Source organism: Asparagus officinalis, chromosome 3 (genome assembly GCF_001876935.1).
Source record: "Asparagus officinalis chromosome 3, Aspof.V1, whole genome shotgun sequence".
NCBI lineage: Eukaryota > Viridiplantae > Streptophyta > Magnoliopsida > Asparagales > Asparagaceae > Asparagus > Asparagus officinalis.
In genome coordinates, this window is record NC_033796.1 from 109,157,594 (window position 1) to 109,170,058 (window position 12,465).

A 12,465-nucleotide genomic window follows, 5' to 3' on the forward strand; every position below is an offset into this window, starting at 1 on the left:
GCCTTGAACTGATTTCTTGAAAGATTCTTTAATTTAGAAATCTGTACGAGAGTGAGGAAGAGAGAAAAGAGAGAATTTTGTAGCTAGTTAAATCTGATGACAAAAATAAAACAACTTTTTGGGTGATGAAAATATTATTTATTAATGTTATAAAAATGTTTCGAGGAACATAAGACCCATGCAGATACAGTACAGTTCAGATATATTATTTATCTTATTTATCCATGCAAAAGAACGCGTTCACGCCAAGGTTCCGTCACTCAATGGCTAAAAATTGGCTCCTGCCATTTTAAAACAATGCAGGGCTAAACTGCTCATGTGATAAATACAAAGTATATCTTGCCTTCATGTGATAAATACAAAATATCTCTTGCCCGCCACATGGATGGATGGATATTAATCAGGGGAGGATTCAAGTCCTTTGGGTCCCAAATATGAGCACCAAGACCTAAATTTAGAACAAACTTGTCAATATTCAGCTTAGCTCTCGCTTTCAAAAACCATGAGTACTTAAAATGCGTGCAAGGATAAAGATGGGTAGATTTTAGTTTTACCTGTCAAAGCTCAATCTACAACACTATTTTCCAAATTTACGTCATGGCTGTGACGAGAATTATTCACTTTTATTACCCAATTCCACTTTTGAGGGATTGCCAATCTTGGGAGTAGCAGCAGAAACACCATGCTCGATGCACTGAAAGTTGAAAGAATTCACATATTAATAATGCTTTGAAGATTTCATCAAATCTATCACTGATTCACGACGACTAAGCCAGATGACATACTATCAAATCTATAAAATATGAACTATAAAGGATATTGGTATATTACCCTCAAATGTTAGAAATAATCAAACACACTGCTCTTTAAGTGTATGATGGGTAACGCTAGTGCATATGAGAGTATACTTCTATGCATGTATATCCGCATGTAAATGCAAGTGTGAGCAGGGACATGAATAACAATCTATATAGATATACGTCCTCAATTTGTAAGTAGCAGAAGACAACTAGGAGAAGGTAACTAATAACTAACATGGTACCAGAGCAAAGATATCAGATCATGCAATTGACTGACCACAAGTGAGCACAACTATAAGGACAGTTTTTTTTAATAGTGAGGGTACTATTTTAAAATAGTTCGGACCCACCATTTAAATTCGTGTTTGTTTGTTTTTTTTTTTTTTTTTGGATTGGACTATTTGAAAAGAAGGATTGATTTAAATGCAAGTGTGAGCAGGGACATGAATAATAATCTATATAGATATACGTCCTCAATTTGTAAGTAGCAGAAGACAACTAGGAGAATGTAACTAATAACTAACATGGTACCAGAGCAAAGATATTAGATCATGCAATTGACTGACCACAAGTGAGCACAACTATAAGGACACGTTTTTTTTTAATAGTGAGGGTACTATTTTAAAATAGTTCAGACCCACCATTTTAATTCGTGCTTGTTTTTTTATTCGGATTGGGCTATTTGAAAAGACGGATTGATTAATACCCAAAAAGGAGACTAAACTAAACCCACCCACCAACCCCCCCTACAATCTGGGTATTAATCATTTAGGGGAATTAAGATTTTATGACTTAATTTTCTAGATTTTCCTATGATTTTATTAAATCAGTCATTTATTTATTTTTCCAGCTTCATTCTCTATGAAATCTTTCTGCCACTTTTTCTTTCACAAAATTTTCCTGCGCACTTCCGTGATGTTTCTTTGTCCACTGCCTCTATGAATTAGTTAGATGTGTACAAGCTTGCACCTGTTGGCCTACACTACACATCTCATATGCTGCTTATTTGCCCTACACACACAGACACACACACGCGCACACACACGTATATGTATGTATATATGTATGCAAGTTACATGTTAAAAGAAGAACTAACATAGATTCTGGCTTGGGTTATACAAAAAATAAATAAATAAATAAACATCTATTGTTAAGATTATATTTGGAGTTTCAATTTCTATGCAGATATGCAAGAAATATATTAGTCGTCTTGAGGATAAAAATGTCTATTTTAGACAAGCTCTCAACTTCGAATTGTTTGTCAAAACATACGGATTAATACCATATTATTGACTTCAGTGTGAAATGTCATTTGGTTATGCCATAGTTCAAACAATTATAGGAGCATTAAAAACAAACACTAGTTTAGACTATTTTAAGCTAGTCTGACTGTTAGTCCGCATGAAAACAAACATTGGATTAGACTAAAATAGTCCTAGGATAACCTAGTCCAAGGACTATAGTCCGGAGAACAAATACCCACTAGTCGCGGAATAAAAAACAAACGTAGCCTAATTCTCAAACTTCATAAAATAAAGTCAGCCCCCAGAGGATGCAACTTCAGATTTTAGTGCTACAGTATGGCCACAAGTGGGGAAAAATGCAAAAGAAAAATTAAAAAAATATATGGATACTAGTTGGAGCAAATCTTAGGTATACATCATACCTGAAGAAGATAACCGTGGAGCCAATCCAATGTTTGAGGAAATGTCGTTGCAGAAATGTTCACTATTGTCAACCCCTGAATAGCATTTCCATAGATATATTACACTAGAAATGTCATCATGCTTTAGTATATAGTTTTTAAGATAATATATTATCATAGTAACAAGAGAAAAGCTCAATCCTGTTGAAGATTATGGACACCTAGTAACATATTGTGCAATTCATCTAAAGATGTCTTTGTTGCCAAAAAGGTTAAGGGAAAGTACAGTAGGTTATATATTCGCTTATTCTGCTAAAAGAAATTTAGGGAAAAAGTAAATTAGATGAGAAAGAAACTAGAAAAAACTCTTCCCAACTCCTGCAAGACCGTGCATAAATGCCACTTCCCAATTCCGACTAGATATGACTTCAAATCTCTTGTGAAACAAGTAATAAAGTTTAATAATCAGATGAGATATTGATGCAGATTGCTCACTACATAAACATTGCTCATTACATAAACACTTTCACCAAAAAAATTAATTAAACATCATTTCCCACTATGTAAGTGTTTCACTTAGTACAAACAAGAGTTGAAAAGATACAAGCTCACCTGTGCCTCAAAGGAACAAAGGTAATCTTGAATGGTTTTAAGGTTACTTATCAGCTTATCTTGATCCTGTCAAAAACAAAAAGGGTGACTTAACAAAATTTTGAATTTCCGTAGATTTTAGAAGGAATGGGAAGAAAAATATTGGAATGAATTTCTCAAAGACAAATGCTAGAAGAAGATTTTTCAAAGAACTTAGAAGTTTTATTAGGGCTTAGCCACCCATTTCAGCCATCAGAAAGGAGAAGAACATTTATAAATTATTGTTCTAATTAAGGAATAAACTTAGCCAGTCATTTCAGCCATTCCATTTCCTATCCTTGAAAAACTTAAAGAGACACATTGCAAGCTGATGACCCGAAGAATAGGTAATGCATACAGAGAACATAGCTAGTTATGAAAAGCTACAAACTTTAAAGACAGGTTGCAAGAAATGTCTTAAACTGATAAATTTATCTCCCAAAAAGAAGTAAAATGTAATACCCAAAAGAATAGTCCCACATTGGAAAGTGATGGGGAGTTTGAAGTGTTTATAATGTAATCCAAAGACCTCAAGAGTAACAAGTGCTAGCACTTTTTGGTAGTGGATTTAGTCAAAAAAAGAGTTGCTCTCAATGGGTCCCACGGCTTACACCGCGCCAATGGCTCGCAGGCCGGGGCGTGACAGAAAAAAACATCAATTATTAAGTTCACCTAACTTATCAGGTGATACGGTGCTGGATATTTCTCTAAGAAAACTGAACTTACAATGTCCAAGTAAGATTTACTGGCAAACAAGCATGCGCTAAGTGGATTCTTTTACATCAATACAGATCCCAGAAAAATGAGGAAGAAAACAATGATGGCGAAGTCATTTGGCGTAAGGTAAGACTTTTCACGGTATACACATATCAAATAAGAAAGCAGAAAGCATAATATAATTATGCTATACACATCAAATAAGGAACATAATATAATTATGCTCAAGCAAAGACATCAGAGATGGAGTAATCAAATATCCAGAAACCTGACAACCTACGCACATGAAGGGGCTCAACTATATGTCTGTGTGTGTATGGATGTACGTACGTATATATAATGTATATGTGTATGCATATATATGTGTATGTAAATGTATATGTATATGTGTATGTACATGCACATGTATATGTATATGTGTGTGTGTGTCCGTTAAGAAGGGCAACAAGTTCTAGTTTACACAACTTATTTCATGATGTTGACATACATAAAAATATATAGCATAGGTTTAAATGACTGTACTAGTTCTAGACTTCTCTTTAAGACCCATACTACATATTTTTTGTAAGCCTCTTTGTTTTTCTTTCATAATTACAACTGTATCTTATTTCCCTTATTATGTGAAAAGCAAGGTTATCGATAGCGGATAGCGTCGCGTAGCGGTAAGGCACCGCTAAGGCTATTTCGGGCTATTGCGGCAAAATAGCGGTAAAAAACGCAAAGTCAAATAGCGGTCTAATTTAGATATGTATAAATACTAAAAAAAAATTTAAAGAAAAACTAAAATCTAAAAGTATATATTGGATGATTTAAAGAGATCCTAAACATGAAATAGAAATGTAATCATCACGTACTAACGAAGATGACTGGAGGAGTCAAAAAGTCGTCGTCTTCGAGAAGAAAAGCTTAGCGGTGATAGAACTGCCCTAAGAGGAGCTCACGGTAAAGGAGGTGAGAGGAAGTATCAAGGTAGGTGCCAGAGGCTATAAAAGGTGGCGGGAGTATACTGAAAATCACAGGAGACGGTGGAATGCAATGGTCAAGGGTTGAGTTTAATTTTTAAAAAATAAGCCTCAAACCGCTTTTAAATAGCAGTCAAAAGCAAATTTTGAATACAATCGCTCACTATTTACGGTTATGACACACTATTGGCCGCTTTTGCGAACATACATATTCCGCAATATATGTCACCGCTATTGCGCGATAACGTAGCGAGCAATAGCTTCACGGGAAGAGACCGCTAACACTATTATTATCGCTATTGCAGGGCTATTTACCGCTATTTATAACCTATGTAGCACGGACACGGATCCGACACGGCCATCCGACACGCCGACACGAGGCAAATCCTAAAAAATACATAGGATACGTGTGTTCGACGCGTTTGTCCGACACGGACACGACACGACACGGCTTCATGTTATGCGTGTCCGTGCTTCATAGTTTATAACAGTGGTGAAAAGTCTCCAAGCCATAGGACGTGCGTGCAAGTGTTGTATTGTGATTATGGGTCTGACAAGATTGAATTTTGTAAAATGGAATGTCATGCTATCATTTGCTCATGTATTTACCATTGAGAGAAGGTATTTACTCTCCCACAATTGATACTATTGATTCCAAAACACACACAGGAAAATTTAGGCATGTAAACTAGGTTTGGCCAGAATAAAGTTCGCCTCGGAGGACCAATAGTCAGATCTAGTTATACAATAAGAGTGCCAGCCTTCATATGGCAATGCTGTTTGTTAGTTGCTCGGGCAAAATAAAGTAAGGGTGACGAGGATTCATAGATCCAAAGGACTGAGAGGCTGTGAAGCCAACATTTAGGCTACAAGAATATACCTTTACTCTTAAACATTATCAATGAGACCAACATGTGTGTCATTAAGCTATTGAAATATGAATAATAAATGTTTAGTGCAGGAATCTCTAGGGTTAATACAATATGTTGAAGTATGGAGCAAACATGTAAGAATGAAGACGGGGATTTACCCATTCACTCCATTCAGTTATTTTATACGGATACGTTGGTTTGCAACATGCAAACAACCAAACATTAGCTGCCGGTATTTTTGCATGACCAAAACAAATTTGGAGCTAGTTTCAGTCACCTTTAAAACATAATCAGAAATGGATACCACTGCCAGAGAGAAATTTAGTGCATTGACTGACACAATGGATGAATACCATTGAACATACGCCTTAGATTTCCCAAAACTGGAAAACTCAATCCATACATGTTATAGCACGTGAGACACAAAACTCAAGATTGGTTGGCCCTAAACCCTTTCACACGATAAACCATTAAAAGGAAATCACGTGAGACACAAAACTCAAGATTGGTTGGCCCTAAACCCTTTCACACGATAAACCATTAAAAGGAAATGTAACTATTTAAGATCAGATATTTAAATTTTACTCAGGATTCAAACATTTTATATGTAAAACAATCGGAGTCCCATCCTACGCTTTTAATGGGGATTTCACCATTGACAAACTCTTGAAGACTAATAAATTATATACACTCTTTTATTTTTGTCAAATCCTAGAATTGAAGATTCAATAGAGATTTCACCATTGACAAACTCTTGAAGACTAATAGATTATACACTCTTTTATTTTGTCATCCTAGAATTGAAGATTTAATACAATATTAGAACCAAAGGCATTATTCTTTGGAATCTCCATCTCGATATTTTGAATAAGAATTTCAAGCATCTCAACTGATAAGGGAAGCATAGTTTCAAATCTTTGAGACTTCATAAAATGAAAATAAGGTGATAACTTTCTATCTGTTCTCTCCGGGTCTCAATAAAAAGATGAATAAAAAGATGAAAGCAGGATGCAACACATTATTTCTCAGCTATAGATAAAAGTGTGCCCATGACAGAAGAGGAATTGTAAAATGTAAGTACTGACCAAATGCAAAAGGCAAAACGCATTGGGATGAAGAATGAGAAGTTTTAAAACATCCTGATGCTCTTTGGCAATTAAGATCGTGTTTACCTCTATTAAAAACTTTGAAATGACATAACACAGGAATCAGTTTCCATCAGCAACCAATCTTATAATGCTTATTCAAAGTACCTGTGCTAGGCATTTATCTCCAAATGTTCTAGTGGAGATCCATTCTTCCAATAATGCCTGCATCAGAAAATGGTTAAACATGATCAAAATTGATATACACGATGCACAACGTTAAAAATGGACTCATAACTAAGACTTACACAATTAAAAGTTAAACCATGCATGAGTACTGATCCTATCATCTTCAGAAGTGTTTATCCTAGTTTGAAAACAAGGACCAAGGAAACCAATAAGAACTGGTGGCTGAGGGACAGGTCAGACAGAATAGAGAAGTATTTTTAAGTGTTATATAAATGAATGTGACCCATAGCAAATCCATCATCCTTCCCCTTCTTCTGTGCTTCAACTATGAATAGCACAGTTTTCAAAATGAAGCAAGGTCCACAAAAATGAATTGCTCCAACACGAGTTTTGTGAACTACAGGTGTGAAGAGGATTGATATCTTAAAATTTTCAAATTTCAGTGGAAGCAGAAATTTATCTCGAAAATTATGTGGAATTTCATGTTAGTTAGCAGGCTATTTTGAGCATCTTCGCAAGCTGCCATCACAAATATAAGAAAGACTGAAATTGGTGGATGAGATGATGATTATGAGTAAGGATATAACTCGGAATTTTAAATCAAGAAACTAAATAAAAAGAATAATCAAAGACAAAATAAAATAAAGCAGACCTTGTGATCAAACTCGGCCATCTTCAAAACAATAGGTATAACTATCGGTTCTGAAGCAGCGTTCGACTTCGTCACAGGGTTGGTCTTTTGCAGATCTGAATCTTTCTGGCCTTCTCCTGGAATTCACACATAGTATTACTAAGGAAAAATGCATTGAAGTGCATGATATGCATATTACAAGGATTGGTATCATTTGGAAAAATAACTTGGGGAAAATTCAAACTGAAAAAAAAATTAGAACACAAACTCGATGTTTTAATCTCGCAAACTCCTTTTTAGAAAATGCTTCAGGATGAACAGAAGGTACAACTAGCTCCATGTTAAGTCAGACAGTTTATAAGAATGTAGAGAAGAAATATACAAGATGGCATAGGACAACCTTGACCCTCTGAAATATTTCCTGAAAGATCAATATGTCCTGGGGACTTTGCATCCTCCAAAATTTGCAGATCAGAGGTCCCACCCTTAACTCCTTTGACTTCGTGGCAGCACTTTTTAGTTTCATCTTGAGTACTTTCAGAATACAACCTCTCACTTCCAGAAGAATTTTCAAATTTCTCTTCAGCTTGTGAAGGATCAACCTCTAAGTTCCCCGAGGTTGCTATGCCATTTTCGCTTTGTGCATCACTTCTCTCTCTATTCTCTTCATCCATTAAATAGATGCTTGGATCCAAGTGAATTCCCTGATATATGCATATATCAGATTTTGTGAGTATTTTGCAACAATGAAATTTTAAATAGAACTAACAAACAAGAAAGATTTATCACGATCTAAATATTACTCAATGCATGTAAAAAGGTGAGCATGCTCTTATGTTATTAGATATCTCTGCATAAAGGGTAAATCGTAGGAGTTATATTAATGTTGCCACTTCATATAAGAAAATGATGTATTTCTCTGGGGAATATAATCAAAATATGGTATAAAATATTTTTAAATATTACCGCATCATGCAAAAATTTAATTTGTTAAACATGCCTATAATTAATACGTAAGAAAAGAGTTCAGAAGCCAACAATTAAATTTAGAAAGTGTTACTGAAAATTGTTTATAAAAATACATAATACAAGAGGACATATGGCATTGCACACAATATAGCAAGAATGCTAGACAATTAAGAAACAACAATGCAAAAGAGTGAGTATAGCAAAAGTGATAATGTTAAGATGAATGTGTAGATATATATTGCAAGGCAGGATAAGATATGTGCATAATTTGTAGGAACTAGAGACAAAGGGAGAGAGAGCTGCAAGACTGCAACGAAGACTAAAAATTGCATCAATTAGGAGAAGCAATAAGATTATTATTAGTGGAGCGAGGACGAGCTATATACATAAGAGAACTTGGTTGGAAGCACATGATAGTGATTAACATACTAGAAGAGATAGCTACAAGACTGAATGGAAGAATGATTCATGTAGCTGAGCCAAAATTTTTGGATAAAAGCTTTGTTGTTGTTGTTTTATGTAATATATAACCATGTAGTATCTTGTACAATCTATAATACACTTAAAAAGGTCCAACTGAAAATGTCAAATAGATTAAATACTGTAGAAATTGAGTGATTGAAGGAATTTTCTTTTTTACATCAAGCACAGAAGTTATGAAGGTTATATTTGGAAAATCCCTCCAATTTTGTTTGAGATGAGAGTCCCCTCCAATCTGTATATATGTTCCTTGAGAATCATTACAATGCACTTATTTTGTTTGGATATCACATTAACTCCTCTAAATGGCCTTTTTTTTTTTTTGAGAATGTAGCTCTACAACAAAGAGAGATACTTTACATTAGAGAAAAAGAGGTCCTAAGCTCCATTTTATAACCCAAGAATTGGGCAACTTTTTGGATTATTAACCTTGATTATAGTAACGGTCATATTTTAACGGATCTTTCAACAAGATGCGGTAAACAATCAACAATACTTTCTAATGCTAAAAGGCATGCAACATGGTAACGTAATTTATGAACTTATCCAAAATATAACCCTAAGATAAAACATCAGTAACTAACAAATTTTCATGCTTAAATTATTACAATTGCACTGTACTTAAAGTGGTACAAAATGAATAAGACAACTCATAAAGTCCTTAATTATGAAGTGATTAGTACATAACCATCTTTAAATAGTAATTTAAGACAAATTCTGGAACACCTGCTAGTGGTGTACCACTTTGCGGAAAAAACACAAACATAGAATATCTTTGAAAACGTCATTCAGGACAGGCACTAAATCTTGAGTAACCTTAAAAGAGGAAAAAAAAAAGAAAAATAAAGGATTGAAATAAAAGAAATAGAAATGACAATTGTTTTGTAAAACGCAAAGCACTCCACTAAAAGTAGACAAAGTTAGCAAACTTTATTTTTCAAAACCTTCATACAGAGCATTTGTCAGTCAACAGATAATAGTAATACAGTCAAATATCTACAAACATTCCATCACATAAGTTGGCTGCAAGCAAAAAGTCGAACAACAGTCCAAAAAAGTGACTTACTTAATATATACGGATGTCAGCCATCATTTTTCATTATGAAAAATGCTGGCATAGGTAGGTTTGAGGTAATGATAAAATAAAATGAAAGCTACTGGAAAGAAAAAAGACAACAACGTAAGAATCCATGCACTAAGGTATGATGAAAACAACATTTCAATAGCATGCATGCTGCGCTACTCTTTGTCGTTAATGGTGTAATATATTATGGTGAGTAGTTATCTAACAGGAATTGCTGTATGATGAAGCAACCAAGAAACAACATAATCAATTTACCATGTAATGGTAGAAAAACATGTTAGCATGAGTTACACATAAAAGAGGTTATCATAATATTTTATTAGATGACTTCTATATGATAGGAAAACATGTTAGCATGAGTTACACATATAAGAGTTTATCATAATATTTTATTAGATGACTTCTCCTTCAGCTAGAGGGTACTCTTCTTGGATTTGGGGTTTCTACAAAGCAATAGATCCTCAATAAACACTTCATCCATATGCAAAGTTTGTAATTTGAGCTTTGTTCTACTGAGAATATCAAGTTTACCTCATGATACGAACATAATCTAAATTCTACATTGATAACTAAGAAGACATAAAGTTAGCTAATATTAGAAACTAAAAAGACTTGGAAAGAAACAGTCATTAAGAGAGGAAAACAAAAAGTGAGAACCAACTAATGAGGAAAACTTATTGATGTTATATCTGTGATAATATCCATGACGAGAAGAGTTAAAAATAAGAATTGCAAAGTCACAGCCCTGACGTTGTTCTATTAATGGTGGTGACTAAGAAAAGGAAGTAGAGGATTTTACAATTCAATTCATTTCTCTTTTTCCATTTTCCATCATTATCCAGTTGTTTGGTTATGAATTTAGGATTTACATCTTATTCTACTGATAAATGGCAATATTGCTGCATATAACCTACTTAGATTAGCACCATTGTGAAATTAAGGGGGAAAAACAACAATAGCAAACCACAACAAGAAGGTAGTAAATTGGGTTGCCCCTTCATGGTATTTGGGGAATATACAGATTCTGTAAGCAAGCAAACCATTATGATTCATTACTAGCTCTTCTAGAAATAAATAAAACTAACCTCAATTATGATAGGCTTCCCATCTTTCATTGCTTTCTTTAGGTCACCAGCCAAGCCTAGTACAATTGGAATTTAATATGATAGGCTTCCCATCTTTCATTGCTTTCTTTAGGTCACCAGCCAAGCCTAGTACAATTGGAATTTAATGTTTAGAAAAGTACAAACACATGGCTTTGACCTAGAAAATACTTGTAACAAATCTTCGAACATTTTGTGCCCCAAGAATCAACTTAAACATCTTGGCTTGATTACAGTAACAAATACAGACTATTATTACCATATACAAAGTGAACTCTATATGGAAAAACAAAATCCACTAGTTACCTTTCCGAACTATTCTGCATTCTCTGCAGAACTCTGTGATGAGTTCTTCGGATGAATTAAAATCTCGTGCCCAAACAGGAGTAGATGCTAAAGGAGCACTGTTCATACCACAATGATATAATAAGTTTATGGTTCTAGAAGAATATATGCAAGATTGCCGAATTGCCTAATGGAAGAAACTAGTTTGTGATCTGTAAGGAACTAAATAATTATGAAAGGGAATGTATAATATCATTGAACTGCGGATACTAAACAGAATATGGCAACAGTGGAATTAAGCCAAAAGAAGGTGCTAGATGTAGCTAAAATCATGAGAATCTAAATAGTCAAGATGGTTAGCAAATACTCACAAGGAAAACTAGAATGAGCTCCAGGTGGGGGAAAATATTGCAATGAATTATGATGTTGTCACCAAAATCTTTCTCGTAACTCCCACAATGAGACCAAGTGAGACAATTTCCAAAAGTCTACCCAAGCAAAATTAGTACAAGTAGATAGGAAAAAGGCAGCGGTCGCAAACTTCCGTTAAGCCTAGTGAGAGTTCTTTTTTTTTCTTTTTTTTTCTTTTTTTTTATTGTAGCTTATTTAGGAAAAAGGCAACGGTTACTCACGAGTCTATCTCTTGGTAGCTTATCTAGTGAAATGAACCCCCCACCCCACCCCCAAAAAAACCCAAAAACATACATTTTTTAGTGTGTTTATAGAGAACTTTTTTTTAGGTTCGTTCTCAAGCTATGATTCATCTAAACTTTATGGTGAGTAATCATATAGATGATGTGCTACATTCATTTTGATTCACACCCCTAAAAAATAATAAATTAGTGATTTGAAAACTCTTCCCGTTTATGGTTTTGACATGAGTCTTATTTAGCCATAAAAAATGATATCAATTGGTATAGTAAAACACGTTTCGAATCACTTGACTTATCATCTTTAGACAGTTTAAGCATTTATAAATCTAGAAAAACAAAGAGGTTGTTGACTAAATGGCC

General features: G+C 34.3%; 1 protein-coding gene across 3 annotated transcripts in view; it reads right to left on the reverse strand.

Moving 5' to 3' along the window:
* Positions 116-12,465, reverse strand: part of LOC109835716 — a 29,186-nt gene continuing 16,836 nt past the window's right edge. For all 3 annotated transcript variants that reach the window (XM_020403722.1, XM_020403723.1, XM_020403724.1), the window contains 9 exons: positions 11,474-11,571; positions 11,150-11,205; positions 7,932-8,235; positions 7,553-7,668; positions 6,880-6,936; positions 3,058-3,123; positions 2,467-2,541; positions 555-694; positions 116-448 (listed from right to left, as the gene is read on the reverse strand). In XM_020403722.1, the coding sequence (XP_020259311.1) occupies positions 614-694; positions 2,467-2,541; positions 3,058-3,123; positions 6,880-6,936; positions 7,553-7,668; positions 7,932-8,235; positions 11,150-11,205; positions 11,474-11,571 (853 nt within the window). In that variant the 3' untranslated portion in view covers positions 116-448; positions 555-613. The remainder of the gene's footprint in view (positions 449-554; positions 695-2,466; positions 2,542-3,057; positions 3,124-6,879; positions 6,937-7,552; positions 7,669-7,931; positions 8,236-11,149; positions 11,206-11,473; positions 11,572-12,465) is intronic.